The sequence below is a fragment of the Dicentrarchus labrax genome, unplaced genomic scaffold, assembly GCF_905237075.1.
Source record: "Dicentrarchus labrax unplaced genomic scaffold, dlabrax2021, whole genome shotgun sequence".
NCBI lineage: Eukaryota > Metazoa > Chordata > Actinopteri > Moronidae > Dicentrarchus > Dicentrarchus labrax.
Window position 1 is genome coordinate 3,997,046 of NW_026136709.1, and position 26,215 is coordinate 4,023,260.

Consider the following 26,215-nt stretch of genomic DNA (forward strand, 5'->3'; position numbering starts at 1 on the left):
TTTGGTAATTTAATTAATTGCAAACCTGTTAGGCACCACTAAAGGTCAGCATCAGGTGTGGTGGCTCCTGTATTATTATCTAAACCTGTGGCCCTGTCATGTAGAAGTTGCCTGGTTCCACACATTTAAACACCTGCCAGCATCTCAGAATGTCAATCAAAACTTTGTAGGTAGGATTAAGCTACAATAAAAGAGATCGAGGCAGCTGTACAGGTAGAGTCAACGTACAGAAATACCCTTTTTTGATTTAAGTTTTAAGTTTTTTTGTTTTGTTCCACCTAGCAACCACTACTCAGCTTTTGTGCAAGGGCCCAGTGTAAAACAATCTTTATTATTGTAGTTTGTGATATTTCTAAATAAAGTTATCTTTGATCAAATTGCCACAAAGTAACCGATACAGAGAAAACCTGGGGCCAGGTAGAAGTATTCCAGCACTGGTTGGTCTCTGGGTGTATAATGAAGCTACATTATATACAATGCACTGATAGGTAATCCAATTTTTGCCCTGGGGCCCGCTAACTTGTTCATCTGATGAGGCAAATGGCAACATTTTACCCAAACTGTCTGTTGTACCTGTCTGTTCTACCAATATTCCCATACCTGTCAAAACACAGTATTCCTGTCTTCACACTGTCATAATGTCGCTGCATTCCTGTGATCTCAGGAGTTACTTTGGTGGGGAGACTGCTAAATAAGACCCAAGTTTAAATAAACCACCTTTTAAAGCGTGTAGCGAAGCTCAGAGAATGGGTAAAATGGTAGTGAATGAACATGCAGAGGGTTGAGTGAAAGATGTAAGAATGAGAGAAGGTGTGACTGTCAAAACCAAGCATATCAACCAAGCTAAGGGGGAAAGAAGATACAGAAATGTATGGACTGTTTTTCACTAGAGCTGGTGAGGTTAATGTATTAGCAACTTTGTGCACTGTGCTAAATGTTGATAGCTGGTTATATTTAGACTGCTGATAAAGTAGTATGTATGAAGAATTTCAGAAATAAGTTTGAAGAGTCAGTGAGTAACCACATGAGGCCAGTGTCACATGTTAAATTGGCCTTGCAGCTCCACTGCCTGTTAGTTGAGGGGCGGCCAGTGTCAGAAATACATGCTATAAAACCTGTAGAGAGGAGTGAGAGCTGCGGGGGATTCCACAGTAGGACCTACCTTCCCTCCTCCAGGCTGGTGCTTCATGTTGTCTGTAGAGCCGATCTTAGAGCGGGCGTTACGGATGTCGGGGGCCGGTGCCGTGTTGGGGCGAGATGTGGTCCTAGAGGTGGTGGTCGTGGTGGTGGATGTGGTTGAGGAAGTGGCCCGAACAGCGCGGGGCACTGGGGGCTTCTTCTCTGGTACTGTGCCGGTGGTGGAGGATGGTGTTGCCGGTTTGGCTGCTGCAGTTCGAGTGCGAGACGCAGCGGTGGTGGAAGCAGAGCTGCGGGCGGCGGTGGTCTTGGGCTTAGTAGCGTCGGCTGGGGGAAGAGTTATTTAGAGTTTTACACTGTTTCATTACAAAACTAGAAAACTTTGAATTATCTCACTTAGGGAGACTGGGATAAAATATTATTCAGACTGAACACAAAAATAACAACATCAAACCTTTATGCTTATTCAATATTAGGTTTAGGTTTATTGCCAAGTGAGTTTTTACACATACGAGGAATTTGTCTTGGTGCATTGGTGCATAAAATATCAAAATCACACAAAAATAAAGTATATATAGTATTTAAAATATAAATAAATAAAAAAAGATAAGCTGAGGCTTTACGATTCCAAATCATAATGTATGGATACAAGGATAGTGTATTTCAACCAAGTTAGCACTGGTTCTTGAACAGGTTCATCAAGAGAGAGCACTGAACAATGGACAGCAACCCGCAGAATATGACACATCAACTTTTGTTACTAAGGAAAACCTGCTATTTTTTGGTTCCTAGGTTCTTGAACCAGAACGGAGCCAGTTCCCTGTTGGTGAATAATGTCTATAGAGAGGTCTGAGATCAGATGCTGAGCTGTCAAACACACATTCCAAACACATCAGTGTGTAAATGGCTAGCTAGGTACAGCTAATGGCCCTACAGTTGGTACATTGGCTGTCTGGAGTGCAAAAACACTCCAGTGGTCACATTTGTGCGAGTAACATACTCCACTGATCGGCAATGAATTAAGGACTATGTGGACTAAACCATGATATGAAAGTAGGGGTGTTGGACACTACACTGCTTGTGAACCTCAATTTCACTATTATTTCATTGGCTAAAAGTCGACTTAATGAGAGAATGTATAAGAATGCCTATTCTGTTCATAGATTTCACACTTCTCACTGTTAATCTGCCTGATAATCTACAGCATAGACAGTTATGGAATAACTAATCTTATCAGATGGTGATCCCTGAGAATACATCTTATCAAATATGGGTCCCCAGCCTGATGTGTATCCATTTGGGGGTTCTTCACACCAAAAAGGCTGAGAACCACTGTGTAAGAGCAACCCAAATACATCACAATGATCTGCTACCTCTATAGAACTGTTATACAAATGACATCCAAAGGCGACGTGCTTAGGACTAGAAATTATTTGAAAGTGTATTTTGTATTCAGAAACTCTCATACACACACGTGCTAAACCCAAGGCCAAACCACGAAGGACGCTGTCTGTCATTTACAGTCAACCCTGACAGATAAATGACGCGAGTTCCAGAAAAGAAAGCAAACACAAAAAGAAATGCAAGCAAAACAGAGCCAGAGAACAGGCCAGAGAGAGACCAAAAGAAAGACGACTATGCACAGGGGATCAGCTTCTTTGAAGTACATTCTAACATTGGCCAGTCTTTGGGCCATCACTGACAGCTCTGCCTTGCTGTTGTATGTCTGAAAACCAAGTTAATATATGTCAGTGCACAAGACGTATATGTTTAGTTGTGGGCACTTTTTACAGTTGACGAAGTGCTTTCTTTTCTGTAATAAATAAATGTTTGAACACAAGTGAAGAGTCTAAGCCTCTAATTAAGAACTACCCAAACCTACAAAAAAGTTACTGCAGTAGAAGAATAATAATCCATGAATTGCTTGCGTCAATCATATGGCTTTTTTTGGAAGTTGTCACAAATATGGTTAATGCACAAAAACAGCGCCCTCTACTTGAAATGCAAGGTAAATATCACAATTTTAAAGTTGGTGAAAGAGGGATTTTGGGGGGAAAGCTTCATTTTTATCTCTGTCTGGTTTGAGTGAATACATTTCAGCATCCTTCACTTCAGCATGCTAAGCCACTGAGGCAGCAATTAAAATCTGTCAATTCACACATATTTTGCAACATGTCAGCTTTTTCTTCAGAGTGCTGAGGCACGCTGAGCCATGCGTCCTGCTGTCAATCCTCCCTGAGAGCCTGGTATATCTCCAGCCTCTGTTAAGACATGTTTAATTGAGGAAATCCTCCCGCACTGCCTCCATGTTTCTAAAGAGTAATTTGACTTGCTGTATGAACCCCTGGCAGATTAGACAGGCTGGGGCTGTATCAGCACGAGCTGCAAACTCCTGTCAACAGCGAGGGGACAGTAATCCACAGACTGCTGTGGGGAAGGTTTTTAACTCTCCAGGGCCTTTCAGCAATAAAGCCTCTCTCCCTCTCTCTACGAGCCTTCCTGGCATTGTCATGGTTGGACAGTGTGTGTTGCAGTGTCACACTCCTGCTGACAGCTCTCCTGTTGCCAAAATATAAAGTAATCTGTCGTCAGGAGTAAAAGCTGTGACTGTGTAGGAAGAGAGAGAGAGAGAGAGAGAGAGAGAGGGGGGGGGGGAGTCAAAACTGTGGAAAGGATTACAGAAGAGGAGAGTGAAGAAGAAAGAGGACCGAAATATCTGCAGAGTTAAAAGCAGAGAGGAGGGGGGCATTGCAGTGCTGGGTCAAACACTAGCTGAAAATAGTGGCACCAGCTGGTTGGGATTTTATTCAATTCTAAATATTAGCCACTATTAATCCATTAAAAATAATAAGATCTAGCTGTACCTCGCTGCACCTTCCCCTTCTAAGTGCGAAAGAGAGACTATGGTGGCTGTGAAACAGATGATAAACTAATCTAGTGTCAGTGTTTTGTTTGTCCCCCCTGGGCTACTGTGGAAACAGTACTTCATGGAAGGCGCCCGCTGCGTCTGTAGATACAAACGACTCATTCTAAGGTAAAACACAGTGATTATACACTAATGAAAACATACCTATGAATATTATATTCCATTTCTGCCTATAGATCCTCCTTATTGTTACACACTGGACCTTTGAAACAGTAAACAATAATGGCTAAACAGTAGAAATCAACTGGTAACTAATCACTTTTTAAATTCCAATATTTGTTTCCCATTTACTTTTGATTGATTAATTTACTGGGAGTGTGCTTGTTTAAGAATAAAAAATCTTTTATTAACAGGCAAGTTACAGTGCTGTCACCTGTCAGAGGGCTCAGCAGATATACAGCAGAGCCTGTATTGATATCCTGTATGTGTCACAGGGCATGTTATATCTTTTGTTTCCAACTCAGTTTTCATTTGGTTCCGTTTTTCATTCGACATGCTTGAATGACAAACTACAGGCAGAGGCTGGGAGTTTCTTTTGAATGTGTCCTGTCTCTGAATGCTGTAACAAGTGAAGGGAGTGCTGTAATACCTGTGGAAGTCCTCGGAGTGCCGGGCTTCTTCTCCTCCCCTGGCTTGCTGTCGGTCTTAGAGGCTGAAGCACAGAGTGTACAGTTGTTGCAAAGGAGAAAATTTGGCAAAGAGATAAAAAATAATAATTTGTTACATTACTGTAATGCATCAGAAAATGCATTGAATTTAACTATTTTATTTAGTATTAAAGCTCCAAATAAAAATCCTGATCATCACAAACGTGTGTGTGTTATGTGTGTGTGTGTGTATGTGTGTGTGTGTGTGTGTGTGTGTGTGTGTGAGAGGGTGTCTGCCGTACCCAGTGGCTTTTTGGCTGCGGTGGCAGTGCTGGTGCGAGTAGACGCCGTTGTGCGCCCTGATGTAGCGGTTTTACTGGCCGCTGTGGTAGCAGTTCCATTTTTGGTGGCAGCGGTGGAGCCTGTTTGATTTGAGGTGGCAGTGCTGGCCTTTGGCACGAGGGGGCGCTTCTCTGCAGTTGTCTGAGGAGAGGGGGAAAAATAATAAACGGGAGATGTCAGATGAGGACAGTCAGTAGCAGTAAACCCATCGTCAACAAATCAAACGCACTAAGGTGGGTCATAAAACAACTTGTTTATATCTGGCTGCTGTCATCTGTTCGGGACAATGTTCACTGAGAAATTTAGGTCAAAGATTTTGCCCCAATGTGTGTAACATGTAGACTAGAGTCCAAGGCGCTCCTGGAGGATTGCACATTTCATTCAGCAGCAAACCCCCTCCCTCCCATAACCCCTTGAATGATGCCATGCTCCACATACAGCTGAGCCGTCCTGCAACAAGCTGGCCTCGCTGAACTGAGTCACCCTGCACCCCTGGGCGCAGAGAGGCTAAATAAAGGCTGTGAATTAATCGCTTGTGGTGTCACACTGGTTGTAGTTAAGGAGGCCACCGGACGAGGGTGACCGAAGGGTGAAAGCACAGAGCACTGAAGTAGTAAAAAAGTTACTCAGTACATCTTAATCCAGTGACACTGATCTCATCAGGCAAGGGTTTACAGGTAGGGTAAAAGGTTACTTTTCCAGCCTATTTCATCTCCATTGGAGCGTTGGAGTTGTGGATACAAACACATGGGGGAGAAAGGGAGGGGCTTGACATGCAACAAAGGCCCGCTGTAGGAACTGAACCAGGAATGTTGCCTTTATAAAGTATGTATCTTAATCACTAGGTCACCAGGAAGATCAACTAATTCATTTTCAAACAACTCATTCACTAACACAACAGATCATTTAGCAGCCATTATTAGCAACAAAATATGGGTTGTGAAAACCCCTTCTGGCTGACGTTCAACCTCCCCCACCACGACACGTGCTCTTCAGATATTGTCACTTTATTAATTACTCATTAACACTTACAACTGCACACTTGAAGGCTTATTAGAAAGTTAGAAACTCACTCATTCATTCATTCATGACACTGTACTGTTTGTTGTTTTAAGTTTGTAAAAGATTGTGTCAGATTGTTGCTGCTACTTTTTGTGTGTATGTAAAGCATTTTTAAAATAGTGCTATACAAATAATCATATTATATATTATGTTATATATATACTCAAAACCTGGCTATACAAAATGTGTTAATAACTTATTGCTGCTCTATAAAGTATTAGTTAATGGTTAATTAATTTAAGTTAGTTACAACTTATAAAGCAGTTGTAAAGGATGCTTTATTAGAAAGTGGCTACTGAGCACTGTCAGCACTATATGTTTCTAAGGACGGACTACATATGCCACTGTACCCTTTGACCAGATGCCTAAAAGGCACTGAGACCAGATGGTCACATTCCCTGACTCAAGGCGGAAACAGATTTTTGTGAGGCCAAATTTAATAAGATCTACACATTTATCAGTGTTTGTACTCAAACTCAAAATACAAAAGAGAAATGTGGTTCATCAAGTGTGTTCTCTTAAATTGTCCTCGTGCAGTCAGATGAAATTCAACCATGTCTGCACTGTTTGGAGCTGAGAGGGAAAAGTATGGACAGCACTTGAAGCATCTAGCATGCTTAAGGGTCGATGAAATTCTGGATCCAGGCGTTGTTCCGTATAACTGAGCATTCTTTGACAGACGCCCCGACAGCTGAAACTTACCTTGGGTTTGACATCACGTGCGGTGGTTGAGGATGCAGGGCGGCTGGTGGAGGTGGTGGAGGGCCGCTTTGGACCAGCAGCGGCTGTGGATGGTGCCTTGGCTGTGGTTGGTTTTTTGTCTGAGGTGGAGGTGGTGGTGGTGGAGGGTGTGGGGCGTTTAGTAAGGGCTGAACCACCAGCAGCGGCGCTACTCGGCCGCGTTTTGGCAGCAGCAGTCGGTTTGGCTGCCCCGGCAGCAGGCTGCAACACGGGACCGATACATAAGGGGGCAATGGAGAGCAAAATAAGGAGGGAAAGCAAAGGAAAAAAATAAGGAAAATGGATGATAACAGCAGGGGAGGTTAAGCAGCTCAAGCAGCATTATAATAATAAATAATATAATGAAAATATATTAAATAATAATTAGCAATGGCTCTGGTGTTTCAATGTTAACACAAGTTTATGACTTTAAATAGCTCTGTATACAGTGTATACAGTAGGCATAAAGAAAGCAGTAGCAGAAGCTTGAGCAGAATGTGTGATGAATGGCTTTCTCTCATTTAAACTCAACATTCACAACTCTACTCCAGTATATCACGCTTTATGTGCTCAGCTACATTCCCACAATGAGCGCGGTATCTGAGGTTGTTTCTACTCTCTTATTATGCAGCCTGTCAATAAGTCATGTGACTTTACAAGGGAAATGTAAATGACCATAAATACAAGGAAGTTGACTTTATTTTCTGACCGAGGCTCGCTCAACTGTTATTGGAGCACAGAGCGGGACTTAGGAACGGTCAGATGTTCTTTTTTAAGTAACTTGCCCAACACTGTAATTCTGAATTGTCTTACAATTGACTACATTCAATTTGGCCACAGCTCTTAAGTAACAGTTCAAATTAAGGTGAATTTTTTTTATTTTACAGAAAACTCATCTTTTAGAAAGTGTTCATTCATTGTGCGTACAATTAACATGACTGTGCATGTATTTATCACTAGAGCAACAAGATCATTAATTTGATTTGATCATTAATAGGCTGTATGCATGTAGATATGAGAATGTCGCTCACAGCTTGGAAGAAAATAGACTTGATGTCAAAAAGATCACTGCAAGTCAGTTCCACTTTGCATCTGGTGAACCCGCTGTGTCTTACAGTTTACCATCCAGTTGCAAACAAAATACACACCTAGGTTTAGGTAGGCGACCAAACTCATCCTACCACACTGCTTGCGATCAACCTTTAACTTACCTTGAATCCATGTCGGACATAAGTCTGTATGTAAAGTCTTACATTATAACATAGTGATATAGGTAATAGCCTAATGTGATACTAATGAAATAGTCTGACCTGTGTTTGCTTCCAGTATAGACTGTATGGATCCTGTCCATAACTCCTACCTTGGTCTTCTTGTCGGCAGTTCCCAGGTCTTTGCTCGGTGTGGCACTGCTTCCATTAGTTGCAGGTTTTGCTTTTTTGGCCTTCTCTTCTCCGTTCACTTTCGCAGCCTTGTCCTTCTTGTCATCCTTTTTCTCCACAACCTTTTTGTCGGCATGCATCTTGTCCTGCTTCTCCTCCTTTTCGCTCTTCTGCATCGTTTTTTCCGCTGGCTTCTCAGGCGGTTTCTCCACCTCCTCCTCTTTCTTCGTCTTCTCGGCTTTGTCTTCGTCAGCCTCTTCTTTCTTGGTTTCTTCCACCTCTGCTGTCGTCTTTGTCTCTGTGTCAGCCTTCTTCTCCTGCTTGTCATAACCCATATCAAGCTTGACGGGTGTTGGCTGCTGCTCTGGGGTCTTTTCCACGTTATCGATCTGCTGCTTTTTGTCGTCCTTCACCTCTGTTTTCTCAAGCATCTCGTTGTTTTTGTTCTCTGCTTCTTCCACTTTGGGCTTTTCGTTTTTGTCCACTTTTTCCACATTCTCTGTTTTCTCCACTTTGCTCTCTACCTTTTCTGTCATGTCCACTTTTTCTGCTTTCTCTGTCTTCACCATTTTCTCTGGTGATTCTTTTACCTTGTCCTCTTTTTCTGCTTTCTCTGTCTTGACCAATTTCTCTGGTGATTCTTCTACCTTGTCCTCTTTTTCTGCTTTCTGCTGAAGTGACTCAACTTTCTCTGTCTCTTTCCCCTTTTCTGGCTCCTTCTTTTCTTCCCCCTTTTCTGCCTGTTTCTCTGTCTCCTTCACTTTGTTTGCTTCTTTCTCCTCCTTCTCCTTCTCGGCCTCTTTTGCCTTTTCTGCCTCCTTCTCCTTCTCTTTTTGTGCCTCATTCTGTTTCCCCTTCTCCGTCTCTTTCTCCACCATGGCTGGAGCCTCACTGCTTATGAATTCAACCTTCACGCTCTTCTGCTCAGCTTTATCCAGAGGGTCAAACAGGAGGTCAGCCTTCTTTACGTTGTCCTCCAGCTTCTCCTCTTTCTTCTCTGCCTTCTCCATTGTGTCTGATTTTACTGCAAAGAGAAGAAATTTTTATTAGAAATCACAGCAACATATTATAGATAATAATAACAACACAAACATTCACTGGCTGTACTCCACAACATCAACCTCCAACTCAACATATCCAAAACACAGAACCCTTGACTCGAGGCTCATTGCCCAACATTAATCTCCAATGCTTATCTCAGCTGAACATCACCAAACACAAACCCCAAAGAGACTGTTCTTTCACAGGCAACTAAAGAAAAAAGTGAAACAAAGACAGTTTCATACAGCCATCACTGAAACTCCACTCAGTCCACAGACAGATTATAAAAGAATGGGCCCCTCGGCACAGATGCATGAAATGTCCCTCCTGCCTGCATCGCCCTCAGTCGCCCTGCATCTTTTTTAGGGGTGTAAGAAAATATTTTAATCAGATTGCGATATTTTATTTTGTGATATTGTATAGATTTATGTGTTTAAACCTACAGCCACTACATAGCAGTGTTGTAAATGTACAGATCCCACTGTTCTGGTTGCATAAAAAAAGTGTTCACTTAGATTTTATGTGGTGTGTTCTTTATATGATGACAGTTTTCCTAAAACTGAACTTTTTTAATTAAATGTCAATATATCACCTAGCTTACGGTATCGCAATACATATCAATATATCAAATCGTAATCCGTGTATCGTGATACGTATCATATTGCCAGATTACCAATACAAAGTCGTAATCTTGTTGCAGGTTAACCACAGCTGTGGCATGCCACTGTTGGTTGAATACTGCATATAAGTATTTTTCATGGTTGAGGAACACAGATATTACATAAAATACTGTGGAGTACAATAGAACAGATTACAGAAAGGCATTAAAGGAAGAGAGCACTACAATTTATGGGAATTGTTGGGTCTCTGGGAATAATATTATGAACAGTATGCTCTAGACCTGCTCTATATGAAAAGTGTCCTGAGATAACTTCTGTTAGGATTTGGTGCAATTAAAGCACAAATAAAATTTGATTGAATTTAATTAATGTCAGCTAATTGTAGCCCAAGTATGCACTGTGTAACTGTGTTAATTAGGAGTAAAATAGCATGAGTATGGGCACATAAATGATCTGAAAAACAAACAAATGTATAGAAAAGTCACATAAAATACCATCAAAATATGCAGCTTTCTCTGCCCAACTAGAAATATTGTGATTGTTATTTATTAAGTGATATTTTATGTGTCTGCCTATATGCACTGTTGCTGACACTGTGTATGGCATGTTTTACCACACAGTAGCAGAAACAAATTCCACTCACTCTGATCACGTGGCTATTAAAGTTGCTCTGAAAAAAAAAAAAAAAACTGTTTCATCTCAAAACACTGCGAAGAACATTTCCTTCTTAAGATTCAGTAGAGAAGGACAATGTTCCTATTTCTATAAGTCTGGTTTCTGGGCTCCAACACGGCTCACTGGAGCAATCCTTCCTCTGCAGATTGATCTCTGTGCTGTATGACTATTTTATGAGTCAAAAGGCCCAGTGGAGACAAAAGATTGTGACTGGGAAGAAAATAAATAAACACAAGATAAGATAGTAAAGGTGAAAAGGATGCTCTTGTTAGACTTGATATCAATCATCCAACCAGACAAACGGAGACAAATGCAGAAGTCAGTTTTCTTCCTCACAGTCTGACTGCCCCTAAGATTAAATGTTGCTTATGTTTGCCTTTGACGGATCATTCCTTTCCTGTACATATATATATATCTTCTCCTCTACCTCCCACTGCGTCATCACAATCTCCAGGGCTTCAAATGTTTATGGTTACGTATGTTTTCTTTCCATTTTCAGCCTTTTTTACATTTCTTCTTTGGGACACATTTAAAACATCTGCAACAGGCCAATCAAACTGAGACACGCTATCCTCTCTGTCGCTCATCTTTCCTCTTTCTCCCCATCTGTCATGGCCAGTCACTACAGTCAAATGCCATCTGATAAGGCAGACATTGCTCATAATGAAAACCAATCTCTTCCTGTTGTCCAGGTTACCGTAGCAAGCAAGGATGCAAAAGTGGAAAATGTGAGAAGGGGATACAAAAAAAATCCATTTCTGAAATATCTGTTGAGATGAACTGCACCTCAAACCTGAAATCTATAGGAAATATAGGTAATGTCTGTAGAAGATCTTCCAGACGTGGGATCTTTGTTTGTAAGTGAAAGCTATCAGTGTTGATATATTCTTACCACAATTGAATAGATCATTTCATAAAAATAAAAAAAACATCAAGCGAAAGGTGGAAACTAGCTAAAGAGAGTGCCCATTGTTTGAGAAAAATCAATAGTCATCTCCAGTCTATTTATTTGATGCTGTAGTTTTGCTTGCTAGGGGTTTAACAGAAACTAACAACAGTGATGGCCCCTGAGAGAAAACAGCAGAGATTTCTGTTGAGCAAATTTAAAACTTGAAGCCAGGTTTGGAAAAAAAAGAAAACAGTGGAATATTTCAGAGCTGGTCTGTAGATGTGAATGAAGACAGAATACTATAAATCTGGATGATGCTGCAGCCCTGCTAAACGAAAATATATTATGCAATATAAACAAGCCAAAATAAGATATGTCTCCTACGTTGACTCACTGAATGACAACATGTGCATCATCAGACCTCAGGTGATGATGACCTAACAATGGGGTGAGCTTTGTCCCAGTTTGGATCCTCTGATGCCCACATTTATAAAAAAGGAATTACAGACAGTTCTGTTGTCTAAATTGGCCAAATGTCACAAACCATTGTGCATATGTGGACCCCAATGCATATATATTTAGATAGTTATATACATGTCACTGTAGACGGGGTAACACCTCCGACACAGCCACCAAACAAATGAAAGTCAAAGCCCGCTCCACACCATTTTGAAGAAACTGTACGAAAAGAGTGATTTTGAGACTGAAGGTGCCCATGGTCTTTTTCTACAAGCTGCACACAGGCTGAGGAAGGTCAAAGGACAGGACTCAAGACTCCAGTTTGTGTTTGATAGTTCAAGAAAACCCAGACAACAACGCCCACCCAACACAATATAATATTCATAGGTATGTTTTCATTAGTGTATAATCACGTGAATGTAGGAATCATTGTGTTTATCTGTGTGTGTCTTAGAACAAGCTGTTTATATCTAGCCTTCCATGGAGTCCGCCATTTCAAACCGCCATGTGTTGACAGTAGCCCCGGAGGGACAAACCAAACAGAGATAGGGATGTTTGTGTTTTTTGCGCATTTCGCAGCCACTGTAGTTTCTCCTACACGCTTATAAGGAGAGGGTGTAACGAGGGAGTTGCAATTGCAATTACACTGCTGGATGCTGCAAAATTCTACACACTGGACTTTAAGCGCCAACGATTCAGTTTGAGTGTTTTTTGTTAAAATGTGAGTATTTTCTGGTTTCTTTAGTCCACTATGACAGAAAACTGAATATCTTCCGGTTGTGGACAAAACAAACATTTGAGGACATCAGCTTGGGCTTCAGGAAGCAGTGATCACCTTTTTTCACAATTTCTGAGATTTTATGGACTATTTATTGATTAATTGAGAAAATAATTGACAGACTAATCGACATTGAGAATAATTGTTAGTTGCAGCTCCTTGTTACTCCTCTGAAAGTGTAAAACATATTGAATGTAAAATACCTTGCCCTGTATCATGTCTGTGTGTTCAGACTTGACTGACTATGATTCAGAGAAGGAATTTTTGATGCAAGTTGTGGCAATCAGGCACTGCAGGTTTTACAGCACCTTGTTCGCCTCCACGGCAGGCAGCCGTGGGTCAAATCAACAGGCTACTATACAATAATGAACTTTCCATTGTTTCTAACCTGTCTAGCCTGTATCCTAATTCAGCACAACCCTAACCCTAAACACAACATAACCCTAACTCTAAATCTTTTGGCGTTTTTTTAATCCTTTTTAACAGGGATATTTTTAGTACTGCTTTCTTTGCATTCAGCTGTGTTTACACAGAGACGCAGTTATGCAGGTGTTAAGGAGTACCTCACCATGATTGCTGTACGCAGGGTTTTAAAAATAGTTCAAAACACTAAACTTTCTAAGGGGGTTTTAGGGTATCAAAGCAGTTATTTTTAGGCAAAAACCTTTATGGTATACCCCTTGGAAAAGAATACTTGGGTCCAGACCTTGGTGACCTCAATGGCAATAAGGATACTCGTGGAAGAATCAGAAGTGACAGTACTCACAACTGGTGAGTACCAGCCCATTTCAGGCACTGATTTTTAAAATGCCAGCATGCACTTGTCCCTTTCACCTCATGCAGCACCCCCTTAGCATTTAACTTGGTGAGCACAATTTCTTTACCACCAAAAAGGGCCAAAACTATGACAATATGGCTCATCTAAATGTTGCTGTTGTACATCACCCTTTGGTGTACTGAAGCCCACACGAGTATCATAGTGGTGCTGATCAACCAGCTTATTGGCTCTCCCCTTAAGCTTTTATAGCTTCTGCTCTCTCTTCCAGGCTTCATTACAAACAGGGAGAAATAATAAGATTCTTACTCACACTCACCATAACACATTTCCTGTTGTTTATGGCAGACTGATCAGACAACAGAGAAATCCCATCAGAGGGATGGTAATTAAGAAGATGATGATAAAAGAAAGAGCAAAAGAGAGAGAAAGCAGCCTTGAGAGTCAGCGTGGGAAATATTGATTAGCAGATTTAGAAGTGAGTGGGTGGACAGAAGGAGAGCAAGAAGAAAGACTAATATAGAGGGAACACAAAGGTGAAGAACCGGTTAGGGGTGTTCTTTTTTTATATTTGATTCAGCTTTATTATGCCAATAACATTTAAAATGAACTTGTAATTGAAGAAGGGAGTAAAAGAGATAGACATAGGAAGGGATGGAGGGATTGAGGCTAGAGAACAGACTTTGAGTAGAATGAAATGACAATGTTAGCTTACATAACACACAGTGACCCCAGACCTGGAGCGGTGACAGACATCAGACAGACAAACAGAGTGAGCACAAATAGGTGACTATATACAAGAAAAAAACACGGACCAAAATAAAGCGAGACAACGGTGTGATGAGACAAAGGGAAGTGAACAAAAGGAAAGGAATGGGAGTAAAGAACAAAAAAGGTTATCATTTTCTACACTAAACAATGAGAGGCTCAGCAGATCAACTTGATCCTCTAATTGGGGCAGAAATCTGATATGTGTCACAGCTGTGGACAGCCTGGTGAAAATGGCTTAATTTAAGCAAACAGCAGGAGGTCAACCCACTCTCACACTCTCCCGTGTGACTCTTTTTCACAATGCTCTTCCTTTCTTTTACTCTGTTTTTGCAATTCTCCTTTGTCCAGCTTCCACTTTTAAAAAAATCTCCTGATAGTTTTTATTACCAACCCTGCAGCTTCAATTCTTTCTTCTGACCTGGTGAATTCAGCTAATTCAGCAACAAATGTGACGCAGATAGTGCTAAAACCCCATGAACAAGGCGAGAAAAAGCTTAGAGAGGGACATTAATTATTGACGGGGCTTGTGATTGGAAGCATCAATCACATGGTGTCCTGAGGGTGGAGGTTGGTGATGGGGTGGCATTACTGAGGGAAATATTTCATGAGAACATGCTGGCACAGAGGAGGTCAAGCACGATGTCAGCAATAACTCCTGAAGAGCAGTCATGACAATATCAGGTTGAGACAATGTGATATGTTTTTGGTGAATGAAGCCACAAATCAACTGGTTTCATGCAAGAACCACTCAGATGAGCTATTCTCAAATGGTACATAATGCTAAGAGGACATTCATAGTAGGAAAAGCACAGGTTTGAAATTATAAATTAAATTCTATTTAGTTGCTTCCATTTCAGGGTCCTGGTTATAGACAGACCGATTTCCATCGTCTTTTCTAAATGAAAGATAATCTAATCTGAAACCTTTACTGGCGAGTGTTAAATATATATTAAGTTACAATGTATTGAATAATACAGTTTAGATTTTACTGCTTGTTTTTAAAGCCTCGACTCCATGACGATGTAAGGCCGGCAAACTCAATGTCCTCTTTCCTTTACTCTTCATCGGCCATCTTTGGTATTCTCCACCTGATACTATCCTCTCTGTTGCTACACGGCGAGCCCTGGCTCACATTTCTAGCCAAAATCGATGGATTAAAGAATTTATATATAATATTAAACTTAAGGAAACTTAGATTCTCTCCCATGGACTCAATAAAATCATTCCCAGAAACCTGGAACCCTTTTTTAGATTATACTGTCTGGCTTAACATTTCACCAGACACAGAAGAGGAATGAACCAGACTGTTTTCATGAGCTCAGCAGGGTGAGGGTGGGGGGTAAGGGCATGATGGTCTGGAAATATCCTGTTTTCTTTTGTACTGTTTGTACTGTACTAACAGAAAGACAAAAAAATCAATAAAAACATTGGGAAATTTATATATACATTATCTTGATTATATATTATGTTTTGGATCTTATGGACTTGGCTTGTTTTTATTGTAAAGCACTTTGTAAATTTGACTCGAAAGGTGTTTTACATGAGAATGTCTTATTATTTCTTATTATCTACACATTATCTCAACTACATGGAGGATTACGTGATTTCACTACTGCACGTGTCAACACGTAGCTCTGACCACCTTCAAACTTTGAACAGTCCAATTAGCAAGAGTTTGTGAACCTGTGAGTGAGCACATCATTTCAACTTTGTCTTCCACAATTTGCTCTAAGGCACCAATGAAACTTAAAACAGCTTGTTGCATGAGTGATGTCTAAATTTTCTTTTTCCAAAAGGGGAAAAAACACTTCAAGCTCCATACCAAGAAGTTCTTCTTTTACATTTTTATGAATTCAATTTCCCACAAATGAAATGAAGGTTCAGTTCAACAGAATGCAAAGCTTATTTTCACCTCATGTTAGTCAAGCAAATTTGAAGGCTGGACTGCCTCAACAAATATTCCGCTCATGCCTCTTCACATTTTACACAAATTTACACGATTATGAATCTGGCTTCGCATTTGGTCTGAACACACCTTTGTATGGCAATAATGTTGCCGTTGTTTTTCACAGCCCCTGATAAGGATTTTAGCTGGAGCTCAACTCGCTACAGTAGCAAAGCTGTTGAGGCACCAGGGTGCCCCAGGGTTGCCTGACTCTTGTATAATATATGGCTTAGGACAGCAGAGAACAATGAGCATCTGGGTGCAGTGAGCCAATTCATTTGAAGGTTTCATTAGCATAATGATAACACTTACAGCTCATTTAGGGCTGTTAAGCTGGGACTCTCCTGAAGAGCACCGCCTTAATTTTTTTTTTGTCTTATTAATATGGTAAAATATGCTGACTCTACTCTCCTATTAAAAAAGCTCTTTAAGCTGTCTCATATTTTTTAGAAATGTAGGTTAAAAAATGCCCATTTGTAAAGCAACATTTTTTATATTACACTGACCTATGATGTCCAGCTCATTAAGGTATTTTCCTCACCATTGAAGCTGAATGAACCAAGTGGAAGAGTTCATTATCTTGATCTTCCATAAGGAATCTAAGGCAAATAGGCAGAGGTTAAGATGAAATTCTGACCATCATTATTAAACTAATCAGTACTCAATTCTACAGACTTCATTTGGCTCCTCAAGTGGATTATGTAAATCAGCTCTGACAGATGCTGTCTCATTAAAACCTTGTCGCTCTTTGCTCCGCAACACTTGAAGCTGTCTGGTGGAGTGTGTCAGCATTGACAACAGTGCTCTCTGTGAAGGGAAAGCCACACTCCATCACTGCCCTTTGGTAGCACATCAAACACACTGGACACTTTCAAGTGGTTGTGAAGAGGAAACAGAGTGGAGAGTGGAGATTATGGTATCTGAAGTGTGAGGCCCTCTGTTTGGCTGTTTCAGCAGACCTATTAAAGACTCACTAGCAGCTCAGTTATCATACAGTAACAGCAGTCTGACGTGAAGTTGCTTTAGTCTTTGACACTTTTGGACAATATTTCTTTGGTTTTCACTCAGTTGATGTTCCAGCTTATGGCATAGGATGTCTTAGCTAGGCAAGCTATATATTGTTATTTTAAAGATTTGTTAGGCTACTCAGAAATCCTGATGACATCATAACAATGAAAAGACAAGAACTGGTTTACTTTTGGCACTCAAGAAAAAAGAAAGTTTGATGAGTATGAAGGAAGATAAGGAGTTAGAAGGCACAGCTTTTTACTTGAGTTCTAAATGGATGTATTATTTTACAATATAAAATAATAAATCCAATATTACTGGAAAAAGTAAGTTGCAGTCATTTCTGGTAGTATATGTGTAAAGTCTGTATAATATGCATAATGCATACATTAAAGGTCCAGTGTGTAAGATTTAGTGGCATCTACTGGTGTAGTTGCAAAACACAACCCCTTCGCCTCACCCTCCTTTTACAAGCGGCTTTCCAAGAAGCTGCAAAACTCGGAAAAAACACGGCCCTATCTAGAGTTTAGTTTGATTTGTCCGTTCTGGGCTACTGTAGAAACATGGCAGTTCAACATTGTGGAACCTGACCCGCAGTGTCTGTAGATAAATATTCTTATATTCAGGTGATTACACACTAATGAAAACATACCTATAAATATTATATTCCATTTCTGCCAATAGTTCATCCTAAATGTTACACACTGGACCTTTAATGCATGAAGACGTTTGATTTTTATATTCGGATGTCTTCTTGCATGAATGTGGCTACATTTGTGCATATATTTGTACTGACAAACATATTCACACAGAAAACAAATAATATGCCCAGACGCAGACAAACAAACAAGTATGCAAACAAACAGTGCTGCCCTTTCAGCACAGTGACAAACATCAGCAAAAGCAAACACATGCCCACGTCCAAAAGCCGCTCACTGCAGCCGAACACAGGGCCGTCTCTGGAGAGAACATTCAATTCAGTCAGTGTGCCCCATGGAACATTATGTGACAGTTATCTGTTTGATTCTGAGAGTGAGGGCGGCTGAAAACCTCCCTGAAATGAGACAAAAATAATTTGACATGACAGAAGATCCACACACTTACTCGGGGCGTATGTTTAGTGTGGGATTTGCTTTTTGTCTGTGGAGACACAAGCTGATCAACTGAACTCTGACCTCTTTTGGTTTAACTCTATTTTAACCACTTCTTTTCAAATAGGCTGGATCTCTGCCCACTCTGATTATTCCTTCTTTCTCACTTTTTCATTCCCTCTATTCTTCTTTATTCTTTATGCCCTCCCCATCTATCCAAGCAAGATTTAAGCGAAATCCTCTGTTTCCTGTTTTCCATCCTTATACATTCATTTGCATCTCCCCTCTGCCTTTTTTTCTTTTCTACCCCACCCAATCCTTTTTCTTCTTTTCTTTCAAATCTGCTTATCCTTATTTCCCACTACCCCCTCAGCTCAATACTGCATAGATTGCCTACACACTACTGCTTGGGGAAAAACATTGCATCTCCAAAAGGTCTTTCTTTCGAGGAAAGCATTCATGTATTTTTGAGCTCTATCTAGTGGATATAAAATATTTTTACACACCAACAGGAGACATCTTTCCATGACCTTGGTGAGAAAGCAAACAGATGCATAAATACAACACAGCCCGTGGCTGCATGACTCTGTGATGCTGCTGTTTACACTTCAGGGGGCAGAAAATAAAGATCACTGCCCCTTTAATACTCCAGTGGACAGGCTGGCAGCCGTTGCTACACTCTGCTTTGTGGCGGGCAGTGAAAACAACTACGGCGTGCGGGCAAAGAGTAAAAGACAGAGACAAAGAGACGGACAAAAAGGGACGAAAGAAAAAGGGTGAGGGAGACGGAGACAAAGTGTAAGAAAGATGGTCATTATAGAAAGCACCACCATACTGGGCCACGCATCCCAGTCAGTGACCCTGTTTTGGCTTGGAGGCGGTCATCATTTGACGTGACCGTGACCTGCTTTCAGCCATCTTGGCTCTGCCTGTCTCCACCAAGAATCTAATGAGCATTCAGAGCAACAGGAAAGCAGAAGAAAGAGCTAGAAAGAGACGGCATTAGAGACAAAGACAAAGAAAATGACAAACAAAAAATGAAGGAAGCATGGAGTATGAGAGAAAATGAGGCTGGACAGAGACAGAGCCTCCATCAGCTATAATGAGCTGTGACTGCCTGACCCTACACCCAAATGTCAGCTGGAGAGATTCAGCTACTACACAACCTCATGCTGCAAGCTTATTGTGCTGCAGCACACATTTGCACATGACCAGACACACTTGCACATAAAGACGACCACCTGTATCCACAAATGCAAAAACAGACATTATACCTGTTTTCCCAGTATTAATACACTATCAAATTAATTAAATCAAATCTATTGACACACTGCACACAGTTTGTAGTAAATCTCTATCTAAAATTGGCTAAAATTGGTTAGACCAGTACGAGACAGACACTACCATCATGGAATGTCAAGTAGCCCACGGGGGGCTGCTCCGTTACTGTCGACTTCTCGCAGCTTTTCATTCTTTCTCTTTCACTCTGTCTCGCCCGCTGTCTGACACTCCTCCTTTCAGTCTGCCTCTGCAGCAACCAAGCCATTTGCAAGCTTAGACCAGAACACTAAATCTGGTTTGAAACTGAATGGAGTCAATAAACGAAGCATTCGAACAATGAAAGAATGAATACCTGCCTTCATCAGTAGACCGAGGCACACACAATCTTCACTACATCTACGCAACTCGAGTGCACAAAAAAGATCTTTATATTTTCATCACCATACAGTAGCATTAAATGATAAGGGTAGCACTGAGATGATATTCCAATTATAAGTCTTTGGAATCTTTGGCAGCAAGACATCCTGTCTGGATGTGCTTAACTCTAGCGCACAAAACCACCAGGTCCAACCCGAAGACAACACTTCAAGACATCACCTTTCTTATTCAACCTTCTTATTTGCCTGCCAGCATTCTGCACCCACTGATAAGCACCAAGCCCCTTTTTTGGGTGGTCCGCAGTTGTCAGTTACATGGTTGGAGTGCCACACAACTTTTAAAGCAGGGTAAGACAATATTTTTTAAGATTTCAGTTGCATACTCTGCCGTCCAGTGTACCTGGATTACTTTTCTGACAAGGTGTTCTTTTTGAAAATGACCACAGTGACAGAAAAGAGTACTCTATCAATTCATATATTACATGTTCATATTCACAAAACTTCTCAAGTTATACACAGTGCTGGCCTACTGCAAGCAGAACTGTGGGTAAACCTACAAACTCAGTTTCTCAATATTAACATATTTGGCAGTCAACTTTGAAAGTTGGCGAAAAATCACAGTTAAATGGGGGAGACTGCAAATATGACCTCCACCTACCATCCACTGTGATGAAGGGGTTAGTGCTGGAGTTCAAGCCAAGGTTGGTATAGCCACCAGTACAAAGATCATCATCAATGTTCCCTGCCACTGCTGATTTGTTGCCAGCTCCAAAGTCTATAGCTGCGCTACTGTTGAGCTTGGTGCCATTTTGGTCAGACTTAGCATCTTTAGCCATGTCAGATTTGCTTTTAGTTTCCCCTTCAGTGTCGGAGCCTACAAACAGGGCAGGGCTGGTATCCATGTCGCTAAACCCCTTTGGGCTGGGGGGCACTGGAAGAACAATGCCACCTGGTTCCTTTTCCGTCTTAAAGCCCTCCAGTGGGGCCTCTAGAGGTGACAGAGGGAAGCCAGCATTGTTGTCCTTCAGTGGTAGGAATGGGGAGAGGCAGAGGTGGGGTTCAGGTGGGGCTTGCCGCAGGTCAATGTGCGTGGTGCCCGCTGCCGAGAGGGTGGGAGGCGGGGTCGAGGGTTGATCCTCCGCAACGGTCAGTGAGCGCTTCATGGAGTGTGGTGAGCGACGTGGACCACCCATGGGTGACACCAGCTGGTCCAGCCCTGCCCCATCTCCACCTGGGTATTTATCAGGCAGCTCTAGACTGCTTGGTACCGAAAGATGGGAACATTCAGACATTGCACGGCGCATAGCCTTCCTCTGCTGCTGAGCTCGCCCCATAAAACAGGGCTCTAACTCTAGCTCCTCCTCTTCCATCTCTTCTTCCTCACTGTTGTCCCCTGAAGAGCCCTCGGATAACTGTTGGGCCCCCAGGGCTGCCCCGGCTCCAGCCACAACCTCGTCAACCTTTTCCAAGTGTTTGTCTTTGACAACTCCAATGACACAGTAGTTAGGGGCCACCTGGGGCATGGCAACCTTTGGGCTGGATTCAGCAAAACTGGAGTTGTTCCATGGTTGAGACGGAGAGTCTCCATCTACTGGAGATGCCTGCATCAGAGAGGCTCCCATTGAGTGTGGAGGCATTGCACTACTGGGTGATGACAATTCCCTATGCCTAGCTGGGGATCCAGGAACCGGTGGTAGCGAGACCCTGCTGGTGACCCCACATACAGAGGGTAGTCTGCCTGGGGAAGCTGGTGAGGGGGATGGGGAAGAAGACAGAGGGCTGTCTGGGCTTTCTCCTGCGCTGCCCAGTGATGTGTTACCCAGTGAGGTGCTACCGGAGATCCCTCCAACCTTGCCCGGCACCTTCAGTTCCACATCCATGCTGGCCCTCCCCGGCTGCTCAAAGAAGCACAGCTTGTCTTCATCTGTGAGTCCAGTTGGTGCCAGAGCCCCACCACCTACCACCAGGCCCCTTGGGGTGGCCATGTCCATGCCTGAGGGGTGCTGCCAATCCCAGCTCTGAGCCGGCACTGTGGGCGACAGGGACGGCACCTTACACAGCTCACTGTACTCTGAGAAAGGAGAGCCAGGCTGCTCATTGGAGAGAGAAGACATGATGTCTCTCCTTTCTATTCTCTTTCTTCCCCTTTCTTTGTTTCACAGTCTATCTTTGTCTCAGTCTTAAGTGTCTAAAGGTAATCTTCACCACTTCTCTTCCTGTCTCTCGCTCTTTTCTTTGTTGTCTTGCACTGTTGCTCTTCTTCTTTTTCGTTCAGTCACTCAGGTGCGCTCTGCACTGTGTGTGTGGAGTCTCTCTTGCTGTGCCTCTGCTCTGAACTCAAACACACACTGAGGGTGAACTGGATGTGCAGCTCTCTCCCTCGCTCCCTCTCTCTCTCTGATTATTACAGGCATCATGTGATCCGGTTGTGGCTGCCAATTGGCTGTTGCCAGTTTCCAGATCCCACCCACTGTGGTGGAGTGAGTAAGCCCCCTCCCCTCTAGTTTTCTCTTTCACTCCACGTTTTTCTCCCCTCAACCCCTTTCTTCCTCTCGTTCCGTCTCATGGTAAAAAGCCCAACGTCCACACACACACACACACACACACACACACACCCATACACAAACAGCTCCGTCTTTCCCCCTGGGGAGGAGTGAGTGAGGGGGCTGAGGTAGGCGCTATAGGGAAGAGGGGATTTGAACTCGAGACCTTTCTATACAATCATCTGCTCACACTCAGTGTCAGCCACAAAGCAACAAATTACATTTCTGGCTAACATTTATTTCTACCTTACTACACCTAATAAGGCCTGGGTTCTAGTCTACTGTCCCTCAGGCAGAGCTTTGTAAAACCTCTCTACATGGTCTTTGTTGCAAAGCTGCAACACCCTCTGCTCCACCATGTAAAACAGAAGAAAGAGAGAGAGATGATCAGATGAGAGAAAGCGACAGCAGGAGCCGGGAGGACTGGAGAAATAATAGCATGAACAACTGTGCGTGTATTTGTGAATATTTTCAGATGCTCGTGTGTGTCTTAACAGGAAGGTCTTCCTAAGCATGTGTGTATGTGTGAGACGATTAGTGCATCTCCCAGTGTTTCCAATCTAAGTGCTCGGTATGAGATGAAAGAAGAAGAAGAAGAGGGGAAGATGGGAAATAGAGTTGTGGAAGACGGATAAGGAGTAAAGCCTCTGGTAAAGAGACCCTGTTGTCTGTCAGACTACATCTGGTCACATATGGAGAATCACACTCCATTACCATCCGTACTTCTCCCATGCTCACACACTCAAACACGCACACAAATGCACACAAACACACACACACACACACACACACACACACACTCACACAGGCTATGGAAAATACACAAAAACATGCATTAGCACATATTTAGACACAGAGTGTAGGCACCTGGGTAATCATTCTGCCACGTAGCATGTAAGAAACATTCATGTAGGTCAGACATGCTTATACATGCACAAACACAGTCACACACACTAACTCAAACACACTGATTCGAGCATGTAAGCATTTAACAGGAACTCAGCTCGGCGCCTTGCACAGACACACTTTCAGCTCCATTTCTGCTATTCTGTCTTCCTGATCGCACCAAAACTGCGATCTCCAATGGAATTACACAAAACTGGCAAGCTTTTACAGAAGCTGTGGTGATTGAATCAGTCAACAGGGACTGATTGTGTTACGACTGGTTGAAAAAGTTTCCCAGACGTTGTCGGTGCACTTTGGGAGAGTTGGATAGATTGTGAGGGTTGGTAATGCAGTGAGTCACTGAGTTATTTACTGTTCATACAGCCATTTGGGTTGGTACTGTAAGGTAATGTCAGGAAACTATAATTGAAAACCATAAACTCTCCAATAGTGGCTGAAGGCCTTTATTTACCTCAATCTTTATTTTCCTTTTGAAATAGGCCTATATTAGATATTTAGTACATTTCTTACTACTTTATTAAATAATTATTTACTAGTTTGTATATTTTATCATAAGTTTGTAAGACTTTCTCCGCCTCTTAACTTTATAAAGTCTAGATACTGTACATTTCCATGGCACAAATTCAGCACACCCACATATGACTATTTCATACTTAAAGAAATACTGTTTTCATTCACTAACGAATTCTGATTGCTTCTACTTTGCCATGCATTTTTTGATCAATATTCAGCTACTGTCAGTTAACCCTTGCTGCACAGATGTTTCACACTGAAAGCCTCAAGTCATAAGACACAGACACAGACACACACACACACACACACACACACACACACACACACACACACAATAAAACCATAAAACCTCTGCAGGTGCTGGGTAACAATAATCTGCACAAAAATAGCTTTGCGCTGCTCCTCCACACTGGTTTTCTCAGGTAAAGATGAGAATGTTAAAACACCTGTACTATGTATAGACGAGCATGTCACACATCATCTAGGAATTGGATAATTGATAGGAGGTGATATACAAATATGCTCAATTATTCAATTACATAGAGTGAACACACAATGGCCACTTGAATACCAATGTTACATTAAAATACAGCAGTGAATTAATACTGTGTCTATACAACTCGCCTGCTTGGGTTTTGTCCTCCCCTTGCAGGAAGTGGGCTGGCAGAGTCCAGATCATTAGTGAGTCGGCTCACCAGGGCTAATGAGCTGGCAAGTTTATAAATCTGGCCAGTTCAGTTCCTCTCTTAGCTCCCCCAGTCTCCCGGTCTGTTTGCTTTGTTTTGTCTTTTCTTTTGGCTTACATCTTCTTACACTACTTTTCCCTCACCTCGGCACTCACACACATCACTGATGTTACCCATTGTTCATGTGTCATTGGTTTTATTTGCACAGAACTTCTTTTAATAAGTTGTCCAAAGCCTTTTTTGTTGTTTCCCTTCTTCTTTGTCTGAACTGCAAGCTGGTTCATGATAATATGTACATACTGTGTCTAAGGGCTCCTTTCACTTCTAATGTGAAACATCTGCAGGAGTTCTGTTGACATTAAATTAACAATGAACAAAAAAACTGCAACTCAAAGCAAGAAAGTGGTGACTGTTGTTGTACCACAACAACAATGCTTTTTGCCCCGCCTGTATACGCTCTTGGCTTTTATTTGGTAATTCCCGACAAGCTATTAACATACCTTGAAGTGATACAGAAATATACTTCAAATAATGCAATACAGATGTGCAGCTACAAAATGATGTCAATGTATCATTTTATAGCTGCAAACAGAAAACATGACAATATATGTAAACTGTCAGAGGCAGTGTTGCATATACATGGATCAACTGAGGCAACCAAGCATGCATCTTAGTCAAAGGTCAGTATGCGATGGGAAAGTTAAGGGTGGGCAAGAGGGATAGAGATGGGTTTGTTGTCCTGGGCTGAGCTTTGCATCTCTGTGTGTGTGTGTGTGTCCAGCGCCAGTCAAAACAGCCGGCGGTCACAGGCGTTCCTGTGGCTGTCGGTTTGGACTGAAGGCTGAACGTCGGCAGAAAACAATGATTTATAACAGGCAGACAGGCAAACAGGGACAGCGCGAGGGATGGCGGGACAGAGGGTGAAGAGGATACAGATGAGGACGGAAAGAGGGAGGCAGGAGCAGAGGAATAGGGAGGAATGAGTGTGACAGTTGGGCATCACTGGGAGGGAAGAAAAGAAGAGAAGGAAGAAATTACCAGGGCAACCAGGAAAATAAATGAAGATCAGAGTGTTGAAGGAGTGCAGAGAAAAAAGTTGAATAAAAGAAACAAGAAGTGAATAAAAAGGGCAACAAAGGACGCAGGAAGTGAGGGTACGCAGGCAAGGTGGACTGAAATGAGGGCGGTGGAGATTTGGTGTGGGTACACATGTCGCCTCCTGACAGGACAGGACAGGACGCAAGGCTGAAGGGTACAGTGCTTCTGTCTGGTTTGTCCACTGCATCATGCTTTTTGCTCCAACAAACAGGAGACTCTGAAAACTTGTTTTTGCTTCACTCGAGCTGAATGGCACATCAGTGCACACGTGCAGTAACTTCAATCTAAGACCCAATCCCAATCCTACCTTTAGCACAACCCTAACCTTTACCTTCTTTAACCCTAATTTCAATCTTAAACCTAAGTGAACTGTAAAAGCTGAATACTGGCCAAAATCTACTCTGAAGGCTGAACTTAAAGTGCTTCATACAAACAATCTTGTTAATTTGCAGTCCTAATGGTTCACTAAACAAAAGCACAACTGTAAATGGTTCTTAATACCCAGAGAAAGCATTGCTTCATAAAACACTAAATGAACAAGAGCTTTGTTTTCATTGCATGTTTCCCCACTGGAAAAAAGAGTCATGCCAAGCTGGCATTGGGAAA

The 26,215-nt window shown here is 42.1% G+C and overlaps 1 protein-coding gene across 13 annotated transcripts in view; it reads right to left on the bottom strand.

The window, feature by feature from the left end:
* LOC127369687 (microtubule-associated protein 4) overlaps window positions 1-26,215 on the bottom strand; it is a 115,094-nt gene that overhangs the window by 8,781 nt on the left and 80,098 nt on the right. For 11 of the 13 annotated variants that reach the window (XM_051411260.1, XM_051411263.1, XM_051411261.1 and 8 more), the window contains 5 exons: window positions 8,135-9,177; window positions 6,757-6,996; window positions 4,953-5,133; window positions 4,653-4,715; window positions 1,163-1,464 (listed from right to left, as the gene is read on the bottom strand). In XM_051411260.1, coding sequence (XP_051267220.1) covers window positions 1,163-1,464; window positions 4,653-4,715; window positions 4,953-5,133; window positions 6,757-6,996; window positions 8,135-9,177 — 1,829 coding nt within the window. Of the gene's footprint in view, window positions 1-1,162; window positions 1,465-4,652; window positions 4,716-4,952; window positions 5,134-6,756; window positions 6,997-8,134; window positions 9,178-20,521; window positions 22,236-26,215 lie in introns of those variants that run through there. The other 2 variants (XM_051411270.1, XM_051411268.1) reach the window with 2 other exon arrangements.